This window comes from Equus quagga, chromosome 4, assembly GCF_021613505.1.
Source record: "Equus quagga isolate Etosha38 chromosome 4, UCLA_HA_Equagga_1.0, whole genome shotgun sequence".
Taxonomy (NCBI): domain Eukaryota; kingdom Metazoa; phylum Chordata; class Mammalia; order Perissodactyla; family Equidae; genus Equus; species Equus quagga.
In genome coordinates this window covers 47,001,526-47,021,623 of record NC_060270.1, presented here as the reverse complement: position 1 = coordinate 47,021,623, position 20,098 = coordinate 47,001,526, and the positions used below count along the sequence as shown (strand labels likewise).

General features: G+C 37.2%; 1 protein-coding gene across 1 annotated transcript in view; it reads right to left on the bottom strand.

The window, feature by feature from the left end:
- SPATA16 (spermatogenesis associated 16) overlaps positions 1–20,098 on the bottom strand; it is a 198,464-nt gene that overhangs the window by 65,673 nt on the left and 112,693 nt on the right. Inside the window, exon 4 of the mRNA XM_046657802.1 lies at positions 16,093–16,177. Within this exon, the coding sequence (XP_046513758.1) occupies positions 16,093–16,177 (85 nt within the window). The remainder of the gene's footprint in view (positions 1–16,092; positions 16,178–20,098) is intronic.

Here is a 20,098-nt window from a genome sequence, read left to right as displayed (position 1 = left end):
GTACCAGATCCTGACACATCCTTGAGGTGTTTTAATGTATTAATATTTTTTGTTCTTCTGGAGATAGACAAGCTTGAGGCACTGAACCTGTCTGCATTGCTCTTGTAAAGGACTGGGGTAACATTTTATATAGATAACATTTCTGGAATATTATTGAATAACTCATTAGCGAAACAATCTAGAAAAAAATGAGCCTAGTTAAAATAATGGGAATCTTTTATTGTTTTGGGTTAGACACCAAAATATCAGGTTTCCATTTTGTGATGGCAATAATTTGGTAATTTAGAGTTGGGCTTATCTTTCATGAAGAGTCTAATATGTGCAATATGAAAAATTATACTTGTGTTTTTGAAAACTGGAATATTTTGTAATAGTCATAGATATTAAAATATAGATTTTAATTTACTTTTTACCATCAAAGATTTTTCTTCATTTTGAAAATAGAGGAAGAGCCCAGAAGAGGAATTAAAGCTTGTAAAAAAGTAAGCAGTCCTAAAAATGAAGGTGGATTGCAAACGATAGTTTTTAATTTGACAAAAATTTTCTGCAATTGAGTCATTCTTTCCCAATGTGTGAGTTTCTCTAGTGTCATGTAGAGAATGGGGAAAACAATCAGTCCACGTGTCCTGTTGTTAAGTGTGCACTAGTATTAATTATGCTTTCTCTGCTGTTACAGAAAAAGAAGCTTTGAAATTAGGTGTTTACCTTTGGGGGTCCTAATAACTCTTTGTTGTTAGCCTCATATTTATCAAGTTTAAAGCTTATAGTTCCATAAACAAAGAGTGTATGTGGGGAACTCATTTCCTCTCCAAATAGTAGCTTATAATAATTTCTCCTTGTACTTTAGCTAAGCCAAAAGAATTACTTGCTACCTGAGAAATCAACTTGCTCAGGAAGATTGTATAACAAGAAAGACCATGGGAGAGACAGGGGGAGAGAGCTACTCCATCAATGGTAAAGGAAAAGAATCAAAGTAGAGGGAAAAGACGACTAGCAAAAAAGAAAGAAACAAAATTCATCTCCTTCTTCTAAACCCAAGAGGTTGGTTCTTCCTGGTAAATTTTTAAGAGCACTCAAGTTGCCCAGGATAAATCTGGCAGAAACTATAAACTTCAACCATTTTCAGGATGATGATATTATGACTTTTCCCCCTCTATCTTTTTGCTGGAGGATTTGGACAAATTGTAACCTTTTAACTATGTGTCCAGTCGTGGTGATTCAGTAAGTAGAAGTCCTGTCACTTCTAATTAGAAAATGTGATCAAATTATTATGGATTATTATCAAATTATTCCTTTAATGTTCCCAATATCAGGGCTGACCATAATTGCAGTAAATTGCTTTACTTACAAGATTGGATCTGGAAGGAACCTTGGGAATTTTCCAGCCCACTTCACTGAATTGGAGATGACTAAAGTGATTTGGAGAGGTTTAAGTGACTTTTCTAAGGGTGAACAGCTTTTTAATTTTATAGAATTCAGAATTAGGACTTCAACTATTATATTCCACGTTCTCTTTTGAAAATTATGGTTTTATCTCCCGGTTTTACCCTCTTGTTTAAAAACAGTAATAAAAATATCATGTTAAATTCTAAAATATTTAATTTACTTTAGTTTTGCAGTACATGTGAGCGCTACAGAATTTTGGAATGTAGATGTGTATGTATATCCTGGGCACATGGTTAGGCATCTTTCAGACTCCCTTGTAGTTACATGTGGCCATGTGGTTGGGTGTGGGCCAATGGAATGTAGGCAGGAATGATACCCTTTCCAGGCTTAGCCCATAAAGCCCTGCCTAGGACGTCCCTATATTTTCTTTCAGTATCAGCTGCCTGAAGACAGAGGGCTCCTAGGACATGGAGGAAGATGGAGCTACACAATGGAATCGGCATGGGTCCTCCTGTTGCTGACTGGAGGAGAACCAATCAGGAACACCCACACTGGACTACAGTTTGAGAGATAAATCAACTTTTATTGTTTTAAGTTACTGGAATTTTGGAGTTGTTTGTTGTAGCAGTTAGTCTACCCTAATATGCAAACAATAATAAAGGAAAATTGGAATCTCCCTCGTAGTCTTTCTTTTCTGCTAAGCCTTATGTATCATAAAAAAAGTAAAGAAAGTGGTATTTAAAGAGATAAAATAACTCTTCATTTAGCAGTGTGATAAATGCTTTCATATATCCTATTTCCTTTAATCCATAAAATCCATCTAAGAAGGTACTACTAATGCATGAATATTATGACTGTTTTATTTTGAGTTAACACTATTAGATTCAAAGGAAGCAAGGTTATAAATGATTGACATGGGAGACTTTAGCCTTTAGTGGCTAATATGGCACTTTGTTACTACATTAATAATGATGCAATTTTGAATGATGACTAGAACTTTCTAGAAAAGGGAAAGATAAAATTTCATGAGAAATATTTTGCAAATTTAATCCATTTAAACATATGTAGATTTAATTGGAAAGATTTCAATTTTCTTGAAATTTAGAATTAACCTAAAGAGCAGATTTTCCTAAAGAGCAGAATATCTTACCTTGAGACTTTCCTTGAATAAACCTATTCACTGTTTCATTTATGCAAGAGCCAGGATTGCCATTTCTTACGTTGACTTTGTTAATGTAACGGTATGTCAGAATAAAATATGTAATAATTGATTGTTTGCCCTTGCCTTGATGATCAACATTTTAATGCTGAAATATTACCTTGGATTTTTATAGGAGTTTTTTATTAAACAGCCTTCACTGTGAGTTCTGTATTTTTCTAATAGAAGGGAATAATTGGCAGCTTTGCCATTACATTTATCAGCCTACTGACGTGAAAGTTATAGATATCTTCATGTAGTTTGAATAAAGATATTTAAATTTTTATTTGCATTGTCTGAAAATGACCAAAGATTTTATGAACAGTTTACTTGTACCAAGGTAAGGAAATTTTTATATAGTTGTTTTGAATTCTCTACTTTTGCAACCCGTCCTGTTTAAAAACAGTCCTAATAAATATCATTTTAAATTCTAAAGTATTTAATTTACTTTAGTTTTGAAGTGTATGTGAATGCTATAGAATTTTAGAACATGTGTATATATATATATATATATATATATATCTCTATATATTATGTGTAAGAGTGTGTGCACTGCTGTCCACTATCCAGTCTGGGTAGGGGTAGGATTAAGGTTTTGATTATATATGATGTTTCCATTAGCTGAATAACTTCAGCATTTAATGCCTAAAATTTATCCTGTATTAATTTTTAGTCATTCATATTTTGTAGCAAAATTTTATTTCATGTCCCATCAGCATAGAACTAAAAATATGAAAGGGATCTAAGATATTATTTTAAAGTCACACAACTCTATAACCAAGGAAATTGAGGCCTGGTGAGTTCTGGTGACTCACCTGAGGTCACAAAAATAGAGATGGAAGCAAAACAAGAACCCAAGTCTCCTAAACCAATGCTTTGTTACGCTGAGCGACTCTTCATCCTTCTAATTAGATTGTACATTCCTAGAAGCATAAGATCTAGTATTACATTCATTTTTCCTTTTTCCGTGACTATCTTATTCCTGTCTTCACAGACAGCAAGAATTTGAATCTAACACCTAACAGAGAAACAAATGGACCACATCAAACCTAAATCAGGTCAAGATCCTCTTCACAGCAATAATCCTAACACAAAACAGAATAGTCACCCTTCACACCTACTGGGCACAATAAGACAGTTTTGTCCACCAGCCACTCATTAGATTTAGGATATGCCAACAATTAGCATGCCCGTCTCAAAGAGAAACATTTACAAAAATTAAATAAAAGGCTTCCTGATGGGGGAACTTAAATAATAATGTGCTTGGGTTGGTCTAGCTTATTTAATGGCAAAGCACATATAATTTATAAATAGAATTTAAAGTACATTCTTGTTCTAAAGGCCTGAGTACTTCTCTGCTTGCACATTAGAGAAACACCAGCTGATAGAAACTGAGTTACAAGTGTGGGTTTCAGCAGCCTCCAGACTCTTTAGGACGCCACAGAGCTTTTATTCTTGGTGACTTAAAATGAATCACCAAAAGGTATTACAGGAATAAATAGCTACATTACCCACAATTATTTCATAAGCACAACTGGGTATTACTAATGAGATTCAGCCTCTATGTTCAGTGGTAAATGTCAACACAGTTTGGGCCCCTTTTTTGTCATTGTACGTTTCATCTCTATGCTTCATTTAGTTATGTGAAGGTAGGTATTCTTTTCCCTAACTGTATGTTGTTTCCTGTTTGTATTTCTTGACTGGTGGATTTAGATTTGGGTATGGCTTGTCAGTGAACACAGCTTATTAATGGTAGGGTTGGGACAAGAACCTGGTGACCTGGTTCCTAGACTCGTATAACCCAGACTTGTACTGCTTTTTCCACCAAGCATTTGTTTTATCTTTTGGGCCACTACGCAAGATGACTCTGAGTGGAAAAGTTAAGGATGCCCTTGAAAAGGGTATATTGAGCAGAAATTGATAGAATCCAAAGATGCTTAATTTGGAGGCAAGATGTGAGTTGCAGGGACTAACTTTCTGTCGTCAAAGAGCAACCTGCTCTTATACTCTGCCTACGTAGACTTGGTTTAATTCATTAATAAATCTGTAAAACTCATTTATTAATCAAATGAGTGTTCATTGTGCAATGGCTAAGTGCTGTAGATAAATTATTCTGTATATTTGTTAAGATAACACTGAGAAAGAGGCAATATTATCCCATTTTACAGATGAGGAAAATTCAGTTTTTATATGTACAATATGTAGTAGTTCTACTTTGCTACTTTGCTACATGGCTACTTTGTGTCAGAGCTGGGATTGAAGTCAGTTCTCTCTCAGAGCCTCCTGCTCTGAGCCATTTATGCAATGTGGACTCATAAATGAGGCCTATCGTCCTGACCAGCACCACGAGAGGATTCCAAATATAAGAAGGGCTCTTCAATTAAGCTTCAGATGGCAGAAGCAGAATCTAGCAGAAGGAAAAAAAATTCTAATAGAGCCTTCCAGTGAGAGAGGTGTTCAACTTGGAAGCTGGTAGCCCCATGGCCCTGGTGGTACACAGACCAAGGAGGGATGATGGCCTGTCTGGAATCCAGTAAAAGCAACTGTAAAGAAAAGGTGTCTTTATAGTGCTAGAGTCTATTACTCAGCGTTTGTCTGTGGTGTACTCGTACCTCCCCATAATTTCTTTTCTCTTTCAAGTTTTAGCTTTCCTGGCAGCCAGACACCTCTTTTTCTTCCTTGTTTCACTCATTTGCCTGTAATTAACATCTTCCAGGCTGTGGCTCCTCCCAGAAGACTTTGTATCTTAGAAGGTAACAGATTGCAGGAGGATGATATTATGGGGCAGGTGTCCTCCTATATGTGACTTCCCATCATTAAGATGACTCAGAGGGGGATAACTGCACCTGTGAGAAATGTGATGGACTTGCTAAAGTACATATATAAATACATACATATATATATACATACACACACACACTTATCTGTGATAGCAACAACAAACTACAGCTTCACGTGATAGTAAATGAAATAAAATGAAGTGCTATCTTTAAGAGACCTGCCACTATGCTTCCAGTTTTATCTCTGATTTGTGTCTTAAATATGGATGTTAAAGCAGGTCAACCCCCCCTCCCCCCCCCCCCCCCCCCCCCGATGAAGAGTGAATAAAATGTGGACTTGCCATGCTAATGATGATGTTTTCTATCCCTTTATGTTTAGGCTTGAAATATCCTCCCGAGGTTTTCTGGAGGTTACTGTCTCTCATAGGTTGTTGACTCCCAGTTTAGACTGCACTCTACAAAACAGCACCCATGCTTTCTTGGATAAAAATAGGTTAGCTTAACAGTTACTTTATGATCCTGAGAAAAAAGCCAATCATGCCACATGTTAAAGGTTGACATTTAAAATGCCAAGCTCTCATTATCTGGAAGAGGGCAGCTTATGAAAAAGAAAATGATTCATCCAGGAACTATAGCACAGGTAGAGTAGGCAGTCTTCAAAAATTAGGGAGGAAAATGCAGTCATATGAATTCAAGAAAAGAGGAGAATTTATTTTTAATTGGCTTGCAATACCATCAAAAGGATGGCTGAATATAAATGAAAAACATTAAAAGCTTTGAGCTTTACAGATTTTCTTATACCTGGGTGAACACAGCTTAAAAAATTTCATGATTTTATGGAATAGTTATTCCATATCTTCCACTGCTAAAGAAAAGTGACCTCAATTTCTCTGCAAGCTTAGAAATCAATAACCCATAAAAATCTATGGGAAATATAGAAGGTAACCATAAAACCCTCTAAGTTTGGTTTTGCTCATAACAATTTTTGATTTTTAGATGCAAACAAAAACAAAAAAAGGAATCAACATGTTCTCAGATTTAAGCTGGAAGGCAAAGCCTCTATGTAAACAAAATCATCCTCATGGCAAGCTAGCAGAATGGCCATGGGACTCCTGGGAATCCAACTGCTAAACCTAAATTTGTTCAAGTAAAAAGCGGCCCAAACTGCCTTAAATCTCTGACACCTGTATCATTCTCAAATAAGAAAAAATGAAAAGAAATTTAGAGGTTACTTTTTTCTCCATTAAGAACTGTCAGAAACCCAAAAAGCTTTTTAGAAGGGAAACAAAGCAAAAGAAAGGCTGACTCTATTTAAGTGGTGTGGGCTTCCTCCAGCACCTACTGAGATTACCGCAAAACCAAGCCAGCGCTGTTAAAAAAATTATATCTATTTTACAAAACTTATACATATGTGTGTGTGTGTATATACATACACACACATATATCTACAAACATTTCTGAAGAAGAGTACTAAGTAAATATTTCTTAGGAGTGCCTGCGGATTAATTTTCTTGCTTGATATGATGCCACTATTTTCTAACGAGCGACCTTCAATAGTCAGTTTGCAGATAGAACGCTGACGTACAAATGAAGTGTGCTGCCCCCTGCAGGGCACATTCTGAGGCACTGTCCCCCAATTCTTACATGATCTGGATGCCTGACACTGTTTTAGCAGGAGACAAAGCTGTTTGTTTCTCACCCAGAATTAGGGCTTCAAAAGCAGACAACCTCCGGAAAGGTGGCACTTGGACCAAAATTCACACTGAGGTGAAGTAACGGAAGTCAACTCACTTTTGAAAGAAGGCTTTGGCCCTTGGCATGTACACATGGGGTTGATGAGGAGGGACAGTGAGGGGAGAAGAAAATCTCACCTACTTGACAGTTTGGCCAAATGAGTGTCACCAAATATATGTAATAGTACTGAAATGTACACACGAATTTAATATGTGTGGTTTAGGTTCCTTCCTCCATCCCACCCTCCCTCTCTTCTTCCCTCCTTCCTTTCCTTCCTTTCTTCCTTCCTATTGCCTGGTACACCAACAGAACATCAGTAGAAGAACTATACAAAGCTATATAAACAGAAAATAATGTCACGGTCACTATCTCCTTCACAGGAACACTCAACCTTGGATCAAATATATGCTTCAATTACATCTTTCATTTAAAAGTGAACCTCTCCTACTGGCATACTACCTCAAATAGCATCAAAGCAAAATGAAACACAGGCAGCATTTAACAATGCTGGTAGCCATGGAAACATATCATTAAAGACTATATAAACAGGAATGAATAATTAGATGAGAAATTCATTTCTACATTTATCTTTTTCAAGATCCAGGAAAGGAAGCTCTCATCTCAATTTGGACACTTCCTCTTTAGCCTGTCTTCTAACTGAAAAATATGAGAATTCATGAAATGAGAATTTTAATATTGCCTAGCTTAATGGACAAATCTCTTTGTAGGCAAGTGACTAGAAAATATTGCAATGCTCATTGTTATCTAGATGTAACACTGAACACAGGGAAGGATCCTGAAACAGCCAAGGAGTTTGCTTTGGGGATAGGAGGTGGGCAAGAAAACCAACTATATCACGGCGATAAGAGGGGAGCAGTTGTTAACCTTTAAAAATGGGAAGCACAGGTTGTCTCACTTACGGGAGGCATCTACATAGTGGGAAGACTAAGGGGAGAATCTGGGGCTTATGGATTTCTATCAGTTGCCTTGTCAGGCAGCATTACTTGTGCAGGTCATCTGATGCTCTACTTTTGTACCTAGGGAAGCCCCAGATAAACGTTATGGTCATCAACTTAAAAAATTGTCAGTGGCCTAAGAGACCATCTAGCCAAGATTCATGCATCAGAATCACCTAAGAATCAGTAGACAAACACAGTTTTTAAGACCTCATCCAACTCTGGGAATCTAATATTGTAAATGTTTTCCCAAGTGATTCTGATGCAGTTGGTCACTAGAGCAGTGTCTGAGAACCACTGACCTAGGCCAACTTCTTCAGCATACAGCAGCAGAAATTGAAGTCTAGAGGAGCTGTGGTAGATTGAGTTGCTGGTCTCAGTATTCCTCCTACCTGTAGCAATATCATAGCCAACACCTTTGTTTGGCTTTGTGTGAGCAGAAGAATCTTATCCCTTGCCCTTGGACTTGACACAAGGCTTGCTTTGGGGCTAATGGGATGTTAGCAAGCATGGTATGAGCAGAAGGTTGGAATATGCTTATACGGTTTTGCTTTCTCTCTTTGAATCCTGCATTTTGCCATAAGAAAAGCAGACATCAGGTAGCCATTGGTCAAAGGAGGATGAGAGACATGTGGATCACAGTTGGGCCTCTCTGCAGCTTGGAGCTAGGCCTAGTCAAGCCCAGCCAAGACCAGTCTAGATCAGTCAAATCCAAGCCAGCCTGCTTATTATTATAAGCCACTGAGTTTTAGAGTGATTGTTTACACAGCATTATTGTAGCAATAGCTGACTAATATAGAAATGAAACGACTTATCCCAAATCAAATTCTAGCATTGGAACTAGAAGTTACATCTTGGGAATTTCAGGCCCGACCTCTTTCTACTGCTCTTTATTGCCTATATTCTTTTGCTTCCTTTCCTTCACAGTGTTAAGCACAGATATCCTTTGCCTTCATAAGGTCCTTCTGCTGAGCCTACATTCCCTATATTCCAGAACATTCTGTCACCTTTCCTCATCAGAGCCTACCTTTCCTTCCATCTTGTTCCTTCAGGATTCTGTTTTCATGTTTCCAAAGAGACTAAGAAGTCTCATGTAAACTAATTCACACAACTGTGTTCAGGGGTCATTCAATAATGACTTAAACACTTTCAAATAAAATTTCTTTTCCATATGACTTGGGGATGACTAGAGACTCCATGCTAAATGGTGAGAATTTAAGCATGATACATGGCAATTCACAGGAAAAATATTTTTAGGTGAGTGGCTTTGGTGCTTCTCAAATTATATCTAATCTAAATATTATAAGACCTGGGCTGCTTTCAGACACTCCTTGTCCAAATGTTTTGTAAACTCTCTGCCTGACAAGGCCAAATAAATAGATAAATAGATCATAAATATAGGTCATTAAGAAAAATGTTCATATAGTATTTCTATTTTGTTCCTTTCTGTGGAAAATTTTTCATATGGAAGCAAATCTTTAGAGAGAATACATCTTTCTTCTCTAGAATATGTAGGTGTTTTGTTAAAGATAATAAAAAAATTCTGGTTCCTTGACCTTATTTTGCCTATTATTTCATATTTAAGATTTTATTTTTATTCTGACATTGAAATATCACAAATTTTTACCAAGTATATGACTAATGTTAGGATGACTTTGCAATATCCAGAAGAAAAACAAAGAACTGGAGTGAAAAAGTTAGTCTTTGTTATTAGTATAAGGGATTGATGTACGTTCAGTGTTAAGCTATCCTACGTCATTCTCTGGTTAGTGCAGAGAAATCCATTAGCTTGCTGCTGTCTTAATTGCCACATTGGAAAGAAGAAGCTAATAGCTAAGACCTTAGCATTTGCATGGAGATATCTGTGAGCACTTAAACCAATGAGAGAAAAGACTCTTGGACATCTGCAACCTCAAAAATTCTGAGGAATCCCAAACTCCACTAAAGCACAAAACTTGTCCACAATTGTCAACTTAAAACACACACACACACACACAGAAATACTTGTTGAATTCATACGAGCACTGAATTTTTTAATTGTAAACAAAACTGTTCCAAAATATTCTCTACATTATTGGTTTGAGCTTTATGTCAAACCGATATTTAATTTGGTTGATTGCTTAATTTAGCAAATATGTATTGAGATGTTTTGCAATTCACTTTGATGGTACCGTGGAAGTACAACAGATTAAGAAGCAGTGGTATCTAATTTGAGTACGAGTTGTTTTTCCTGGTAAATATTTTGCGCTGGAGAATCCATGCTCCTTGAAGACAGGGTGGGTCTGTGTTGTTCACTGCTGTATTTCCAACACATAGCACAGTGTCTAACCCATAGTCACTAATAAGTGCTCCATAAATATTTGCTGAATGAGTATCAGTGACAAGTACAGTTGAAGAGTAAAGAAGAAGGGTGTCCACTAATTTAAGAGGAGCCTGAAGACACTAGAATGGGAAGGTTTCAAGCTTGAATGACCACAGCGCAGTTTAAGGAAGCATATATGACACCAACAGTCTGGGTGCTATTTTTCGCTCTGAGTGCTAGAAGCAGTGTCTTCTGTGAGGTCCAATACCAAAGGGAAAAAGGGCTGCTGCAAAGAGAAGGAATAGTGCAAGAGTCTTAACCTGTGGTCTGTGAACCCCTGAAAGCCACAGGAGGGCTTTAGGGACCCACAGACTGCACCATCTTCCTCAAGCACGTGGCTGGGTAAATTTTTTATCTTTCAGTGCAACAAGCTCCTGATTTTATCCTTTGAAAGTAGACTAATTACACAAAAGAAGTATTTCTTTTTGGTGATCCCTCTTTGGAAACCATTTAAGCCATTGCTATCTTTAAGATGGTGAACATTTCAATGCCAAATACCACTTGAATTGGATGGGAAGTCTTGGTATTCTCTGCACAGATGGAGGACCTGTGAAGTTGGCACTGTCTCAGCCTTTGCTGCTTCACTGAGGAAAGATGCTCCGCACGTCAGGCTTTCTACATGGGCCTGTTTTGGTGTCAACAGCCCTTCCAACAATCCCAAAAGAGGTCTTTTACTCCTGTGAAAGTCTTCAACTTCTTCAGAGCCAAGAACCCAAATCAGTGCCTTTTCAGTAGATCTTTGTCAAGATAGAAGAGCATACCATGAAGTTCTTTTCTATTAGAGAAGTTTGTTGGTAACCCAGAGAAGAGATTCAGAAGTGATTTGGTTTGGTTAATTATTTAAAATTTTTTAACAGAAAAGAAAACCCCTTCTTAGAATAAATTGATAGTGAGAAGTTCATTCCAGGATTAGCTGTATCATGGCTGATATCTTATTCCCATAAAGGAGGCAAATCTTTTGATTGAAATGCTGAATTTACTCCTAAAGATGCTGCTGAAAAACCATGAGCTTTTTTAGTCAAGCTCCTACTCTAAATGAGGTTGCTGGAGTCAAATAATAACATGAATTTTCCAATACTGGGAGTGAGACAGACAGTCTTGAGAGTTTCTAGGGACAAAAATCTACAGACACTCAGAAAATGGATTATCTTTTATGAAGGTCACTTTTTGTTCAGATGGCTTTAAAATTGAAACAAAATGCTGACACAGTCTTGATGATATGGACTTAACAAAGATAATCTCATTGACTTGAGGACAAGGGAAATGATGTAATACAAATTTTGGTATTTCTTGACACATACCTACCCATTTGAGAGATTGTGAGCTGTAGGAGCTCTGAGTCCATTTGCTATTAGAGACTGTAAATCAGGGTTTTACCTCTTATTGCCATTAAAATGAAACATTGTCATTGATGTGATGTCAAATATGATATTTCAATTTCTTATTCCAGAAGAATTGTACAACCTTCTTGAAGAGTGAGAAAGCCATAATTCTCTATAAATGCTGCTTTGGTATTCTGACTATGTGTAGGAGATCACTTTCCAATGCAATCAGATAAATAGTAAGCACACTTTTTTCTGTGTGTTTATGAGTATTGTTTCTAGGTGGATGCTTGTAAATTGAATTAGATGCTTAGAAGTTTTTTTTTTTTTTTTTCCTGAGAAAGATTAGCCCTGAGCTAACATCTGTTGCCAATCTTCCTCTTTTTTTGTTTAAGGAAGATTAGACCCAAGCTAACATCTATGCCAATCTCCCTCCACTTTATATGTGGGTTACCACAGAGCATGGCTGATGAGTGGTGTAGGTCCACACCTGGAGTCTGAACCCATGAACCCAGGCTGTGGAGCGTGCTGAACTTAACCACTACACCATGGGGCTGGCCCCCTTAGAAGGCTTTTGACTCAAAAAAGGAAAAGAAAGGAATAAGAACAATTAAGATAGGGAATGAGTAGATCAGGTAGCTTGCCTCTGTTTAGTGGGGTTCCTCTGCAATCATCTTGTGGGAGTTTTGCAACAAAATTAGCTGTTATCACCTTTTTTCATTCCACTTTTCTGAGCCATGTGGACCAGAGTTGGCTCTGTTACTCACACTGCAGGAGATAAAGCCACGCATGAGACAACCCACATGGCTGAGAGCATGGCTGAAAGTGAAGGCGGGAAAATAAGAGTGGAAGATCGAGTCTTGTTGGCTTATTTCCTGAATCTAGCCATGGATCTAAGAGGGCTTGGGAGGAGGACTAGAGTTTATGATAAAGTTCTTCTTGGAATAATATTATTACTTAGGAGCAACATATAAATAAATAAGGGTTGCTGCTTCAAAATAGCTAATTCTAAGTCTGACTAGGGACTTTCCATTTTGCTTATGAGTTCAGAATTGTACTAAGGTCTTGGGAGGTGTGTTTGAGAAGAGGAAGGTCGCTGATAACAGAAGACAGGTATTAGGTTGCAGAGACATGCATGCAAGTACAGTTGTAACAAGTTATTTCCAACCCTCTCTAGAAGAAGTGATGCTATTATAGAATACTATGTGCAAACACTTTTATTCAAAGGGCTGTATCCCAGTGTGAGCTGTCATATAGTATAGAGCTTTATGCCTTTTTTTTCTTGCTGGGTTGATGATATGAAAAATATTCTTAATATAATTGAAAGGTGTTCACCAAATTGTTCACCAAATTGCTCACCAAAGCAAAGGTCTGTTCTTTTGCGTCTAAGAGTTTTTTAAGTCAATGGTCTATGAGAGTAGGTGTAGACCGCTTCTCAAATTCGTACATTCTGAAATTTTCCACTTCCTGTTTAAGATTTCTAAAAAGTATCACTGGCCAGAGTGGTTGGGATTTTATGTGGTTGAAAGAAAGATGTATAGTAACTTCTCCACTTAGAAAGGTAGTGAAAATAGCCCCTGTCTGTTCAGCCTTAATGGATGTCTATAAATGTCTATACATGCAGATACAACTTCCAGTCTGTGATGTTTGGGGACATTCTTAAATTCACCAGTGTAATTGATGGCGGTTTGGGTAGTGGGGCATCCCTGTCTTTAAAGTTGACATGGACTAGGCACTCTCTGGCAATGCCCCCAAACTCACTTGGATTTAGGACAGAATAAAGTTTGGGGGGAAGGTGTATATGTCTGAAGTGACATCAGGGAGAGGTTGGCTGGCAGAAGGAAGCACATAACTGGTGAGACAATGGTGTGGTGTGCTGATGTTGGGGCTGGCTAGAGGGATGTAGCTTATGGAATTTATTTGCAGGATGCAATTTCTAATTACATTACTTCTTTTTTTCTTGAAATTTGTGGCATCATTTTTGGATGTGCCTAAAAATATGAGATTCAGTGCTAAAGAATAGACCTTCTCAAATACTTTATGCTAGTGATCTCTTATTTTCTAGTTGAAACTCCTCTAGAGACTAACTTGCCTCAGATTAGATAACTATTTGGTGTTAGAACTTGGACTGAATCAGGCTTGACTTCCGGAATAGGGCTTTTTCCCGATATACCAAATTGCTTCGGATTAAAGGAGAAAAAGAGAACACAAAGAGAAATATGTTTTTCTTATCTATTATTAAGGCACAGTAGTAAAATAATAGTATTTGTTTTATTCCTTTTTTATATAGCAAACATGCATGTATTGGTAAGTGGAGATTTTTTTCTTAGTTTGAGGTAAATAAAATAGAGATACTCTTTTAAAATAGAGATGCTCTTTGAAAGCTGAAGGAAACAAAAAAAATTATTTACAAAAATTTCAAGCTCTTTTCTTTTGATGCTTTTTGGTGAGGAAGATTGGCCCTGAGCTAACATCTTTGCCAATCTTCCTCTTTTTATTTCTCCGCAAAGCCCCAGTATGTAGTTGTATATCCTAGTTGTAAGTCATTCCAGTTTTTCTATGTGGGATGCCACCACAGCGTGGCTTGATGAACAGTGTGTAGGTCCACACTCAGGATCCGAAGCGATGAACCCCCAGCTGCTGAGGTGGATTGAGCGAACTTAACTACTCAGCCACAGGGCTGGCCCCAAATTTTAAGCTCTTAATCTGTCTTGGGTTGCACCAACATTGGACACATCTTTTCCTATTTCAATGTAGAAAACACAATAGGTACTTAATATATGTTTGTTTAATGAATGAATAAATTAAAACAAGCGATCATTTGGGACCTAGACTATGCTGGGCCTGCTGAATATTATCTAATCCTCAAGATTTAACTCCTTCCCCACCTCTCTCCAGAAGCCTCTGAAATCCTTTAATGAAAAGTCCTTCCTTTACTATATCTACTTCTCATATGATTTGCTTATTTTTCATATCTAGCAATTCTTTACAACTATTTATTCACATGCCTATAGGCAACTACTACTGTTCTAGATTCCCTTAGGAAAATCTTAAACTTATCAGCAAATTAATAATTTTTTGATATTAAAGTTTTGTCTACCTGACGGTCAACTTTTTTTTTCATAATAATTATAGGTCTCAAGTATACTAGGACTAATTTAAATGCTTATTTTTTGTAGTATGTAAATTGAGCTCCAAATATTTAGATAGACCATACAAATTACAGAGAATTTTATATGGTAAACCTAAGACTTTACTGTCTAATGAGGATAACACACAATATATAGAGAGAATACTAGGGACCAAGACACAACAGTGAAAATGTGAGGAAAATCAGGGTGTGTCACTGTTGCTGATTATTTCTTACTTTCATACTGCTATTTTAGCAGATCTTATTCTAGTTGTTTCAAAAGGTTCATATCGAATTAAATTAAATCATCTTGAAATACAAGGAAGAAAACACCCCACACAGTCTGGATAGGAGAAGACACAGAGGAGGCAGTTGGCTTTTGTTGTCGATTTTCAAATATTTGAAATATTTTATTTGGAAATGAATTTCCATTTGGTGCATGTGGTTTCACTGGGGACCCACTTGATGGAAGTTTTAAGGGAGTAGAAATCTACTTTAAATGAGGAAAACAGTTCAATAATTAGCAAATTGGATGTTATTTCTTGGGGATAAGTGAGCTCTTCATTTTGGACATATTTCAGCAGAAAGTCATTGATAACTTGTGGGGGGAGGATAGCACGAGAACAGTTTTGTATGTTGTGAGGGAGATTGAACCAGTAAATTCTAAATTCTCCTTATAACTCTAAGAAATAATGACTCTCTTCTTGACATCTCATTGACCTTTGGGATGAGTTCTTGCTGCCATTTTGAATAAGAAGAAGAAAGAACATCTGCACTTTGTTATTGGTTATGTTTCCAAATACTAAATGTTACCCAAGAAATACGACTGGCCTCTGCATTTTCTTTTATTATGTAATTAGTATTACTTCTAGCATCTGCTTTTATAGGTCATAGATCAAGAAGAATCTATGAAAATACAATATTCATATTTTAAAAGATCATGTCATTACAGCAGCATGCCTGGGAAAACAGTTCCTGGGATGCCTCAAATTTTTATTGGGTTGTAAAACTGAAGTATGGGCCAAGGGTTAACAACCTTGAATTTTGCCCTTAAAATTAGTCTCAGAACATCTACTTCATTATAAATACATTACTACTGAGTGGTGTCCTTCTGATTGATATGCCCAGAGCTACCTTTTCAGCAGTCTTTTAAGCACCAATCCTTCATTTTGGTTCTAAAAATGAGACGGGCTCCTCCTCCCTGGTTGGGGCATCAATTTTTACCTGCCAATACAGTTTGATGAGCTTGCTTACACACTGGTCACTTCTTCCACAGAGCCAGAACATGTAGTCAGCAATCATGGCACTCCTAAGAACAAGGACAGATTTTTTTAAAAAACAAATTTATGGGACAGAAGGAAAACCCAACAGCGAGTATATATAAATACTCAGGAAGAAGATTTTTTAATGTACTGACTAGACTAATATTGAGCAAAGCATAAGGCATGTTTTAGAATGTAGAAAGTAGGTTTTTTGTTTTTTGGTAGCTAAACTAAAACTGTAAGAGTAGCAACAAGCCATTTGTCTTCTAGATGGTTTTTCTGTTTGTACAGTATAAGAATATTTAAAGACTGCGGGAGAACGCTTTGTTCTGGTGGCTTCCTATTAAGCTTCCAAGCATTTATAGAGTAACATATTTTATGGACTCCAAAATACCTTCAAACCTAGCACAGCATGTATAGCTAACGATTATGCAGGTATTTAAGCATATCTCAGACTTTACTTGAGTTAAAGATTATTCACCTTTGATTAAATTAGCCTCCTTAAAATTGAAAATAAAAACTTTCCAATTCAACAGACACTCCCCTCCCCCAACCTTTCTGTTTAATTGAATTGGTTTTAGTATCTAGTCTGTAGAATCATTGCGTTAGTCTTATTAAGCTGAGGGGATATTAAAAATGGATATTAATTCATTGCTTAGCACCCTTTAGAAAAACAGTTTACTTTTATGACTGTTTCTCTGCTAGGCCTCTCTATTTCTTTTCCCCAGAGACTCCGAATCCAATTAAATGAGACTGGAAGTAATTCCAAATTGTCACATTGGCCAATTAAACATATAATAATCCTGTGTACCTAATCACTAGTACCAAAAGTTTATTTATTTAAGTAGAGCTATCACTGTGTACCCCCTGAATGTTTTTCTTATCTTTGCCTGCAGATACATGTTGTTTCTTGACATCATTGTAAACTGCATTAGGAATTTTCCTTCCCTAAATATAGGTTGTCTAAGGCACAGCAGCTATAAACTTACTATGGTACTCTGTTGAAAAAATTAAAATGTTTAGATTCTTGCTCAGGACAGACAAAAATTAGGACTTTAAAAATTAACAGTGGAAAAAAAATACCACCATTTGGAGGATTATTCAGTTCAATATATTTCTTCTCACACATGTGGTATAGGAAAGCATCTGTCCACTGACATTTCAAAATAAATGACAATAATTTAAGAATAACTAATCTTTTAAGAATCCTTTTATATTTTTCAAAACCCTAATTTAACAATACGATAAAGTGAGCTAGGAGGTTTTGATGCTGTGTGAATATGTGTGAGGTAGAAAACAAGTTATAAAAATCATAGACTAAAGAGGGACAAAAATGAATTTCAAACATTTGCATTTTGATAGAAACACTTGGAAAAATTGTCTTCCCATGATAACCTCAAAAGGAAGTCTGCTTGACATGTGGGTGCCTGTCACCTAATAGAAATTCATTTAATAAATTCTGAATTTAGGAAATCAATGAAAAATGTAAAAATCTCACTCTCAAGGACAGCACACACTGTACTTATAGAAGTTGGGTTCTTTAGGTGATGACTTGATTCTGTACTCTGATTCCGCCTTCTGTTAGCATTTGGATACCTAACTACGGCCCAACAATTAATGAGGACACCAGCCATTAGTTAAACGAGGCTTGGGCAACCTTTTCCTGTAAAGGATCAGATAGTAAATATTTTAGGCTTTTGTGGGCCATGTGGTCTCATAACTCCTCAACTTCGCCTTGCGGAAGCAGCTATAGACAATAAATAAACAAATGAGTGGGGCTGTGTTGCAGCAAGACTTTATTTCCAAAAATATGTGGTGGGCCAGATTTGACATAGTTTCTCTAAGATAAACAAATTATTAGGTTGAGCAACAGGTGAAAAGCACTGGTATAACTGTCAATCAATAGTCAGACGTCAGCTTCTACACGTTCTGGCCACAGGCCCCTTTAAATATTTCAGTTTACTGTTTCCTCTTCAGGGACAATACATACGTTGTACTAAAATTACTGTGCAGAGTTCAGGAAAGAAACTTTGCAATTTTGAAACATGCAGAAAACAGGAAAGGTAGTTCTGGATGGCAGACCCACTGGCTTGAGTTGGGTAGAACATAAACTGATTGCTTCTATCATGTTAGTGATTGCCATCCTTGGAGTGGAATGATTGTGAGAACAGGGGAGATAGATAGCCACAGTGGGTTTCTAGGGCTTTCCTGCATTTTTAATGCTTTTAGTGATTTGGTTTTGAGTTCGCCAACGTAAAAGTAGAAGTTTTAGTATTTTTATTAATATTTCTCCAAAGTTGCTTTTACTGTAATGGCGTGTTGTCAAATTATTACATTCTTAAGGATGATTTTATTACACCTGGGGGCTCATCTTTTTCCAAAGGAACATATCTCCAAATTTATATTGAAATAAGTGACGAATTAAGAATCATTGAAATTATTACCTGCCCTTAGGGAAGCACAATTATTATAATAGTAAAAAGGTGCTAGTATTAAATAACAAAATATGGTTTCATGAAGCTACATGTTTGCTGAGATACTTTTTATGGAAAGCTATGTTCATATTAGGAACACAGTTGAGATTGTAATTGCTCCAATTCCATTTTCTTCCCAGTGGAAATGGCATTTATGACTTACCCCCCACCTTCCTCTGTCTGGGTCCCACCAGAGCTCTGCCCTACAGCTTAGACTTTATGAATCAGCATAAAATTCAGTGGAAGAACATGAAAATAGCATGGAAATAACATGACACCATGTGATATTTGTGAGGCAGGAGATAGAGGTTTTCATCATGCTGAATTTACAAAGGGCAAAGTAATTAATTAATCAGCGCAGGGCATCTACAAGGAGTCAGGTACCTAGTGGGATCGTGCTTCTGGCTGATTCACTTCATGACTCGAGTGCAAACAGTAACCCATCATTCTTCCCGCTTTCCTTCAGGTATCTCTATTTACCTTTTAGACCAATGTCCTAGATGCTAGTCAGTGTAATTCAACGTTGCCTCTAAATGTTTCATTTTGTTGTTATTGTTCTATTCAACTTACTTACACTTACCTATTGAATGTTGTAGCTGCATTGGAACTGTAAGATCATGTTAGCCAAACCCTTTTAATTGACAGTTGGTGGTTTAACATCCGTCAGTTTTGAGCCTTTACTAAGTGCTAAACACCATGTAAAGCATTTTACAGAGTAGAATAAACCCATCCCACCCACACTCTTGCACCAGATCCCAGCCTGTTGTGCCTGCCCATGGAATCTGCTCCAGCAATTCTCTCTCTTCGCCCCTGTCTCTCCCTCCCTCTCTTTCCCTTTCTTTCAATTTCTCCTTTTCTCCTCGAGTTTGTCTACCAGCACACAAAAATGCTGTTCTTCCTATGAACTTAAAACAAAACACCCTAAAAGCCTCTCTTGATCTCCTTCCTTCCAGTTATCATCTTAGTTCTTTCCTTCTCTAAAAACAAAACAAAACACTCTTCTTGAAGTTACTCCAGCAAGGCTCGCATTCCTCCTGGTTCACTCTGCTCACACGCTACTGCTCTTGTCAATGCTACCAGTGGTCTCCATGCTGTACGTGCCATGGTTCAGTTCTCAGTCTTCAGTTTCCACACACTCTCAGGTGCAAGAGATGCAACTGCTTGTTCCCCCCTGCAGTGTCTGCTTTCCCGCTCGCTTCCACAACTCTGCTCTTTCTGGTTTCCCTCCTGTCTTACTGGTTGCTCTTTTCCGTCTCCTTTGCTGGTATCTCCTCATCTCCCTGGATTCCTAACTTTGGAGCACCCCAGGGCACAATGCTTGGACTCCTCTTTCTTTCTATACTCAATCCCTTGATGAGCTCATCAGTTTTATAGTTTTAATGCCCTCTGTGGATTGACAACTCTCAGATTTACATGCTGAGTTTAAACCTCTTCTTGGGTCTCCAGACTCTTATAGAAGCTGGCTTCTCAACATCTCTACTTAGACACCTAATA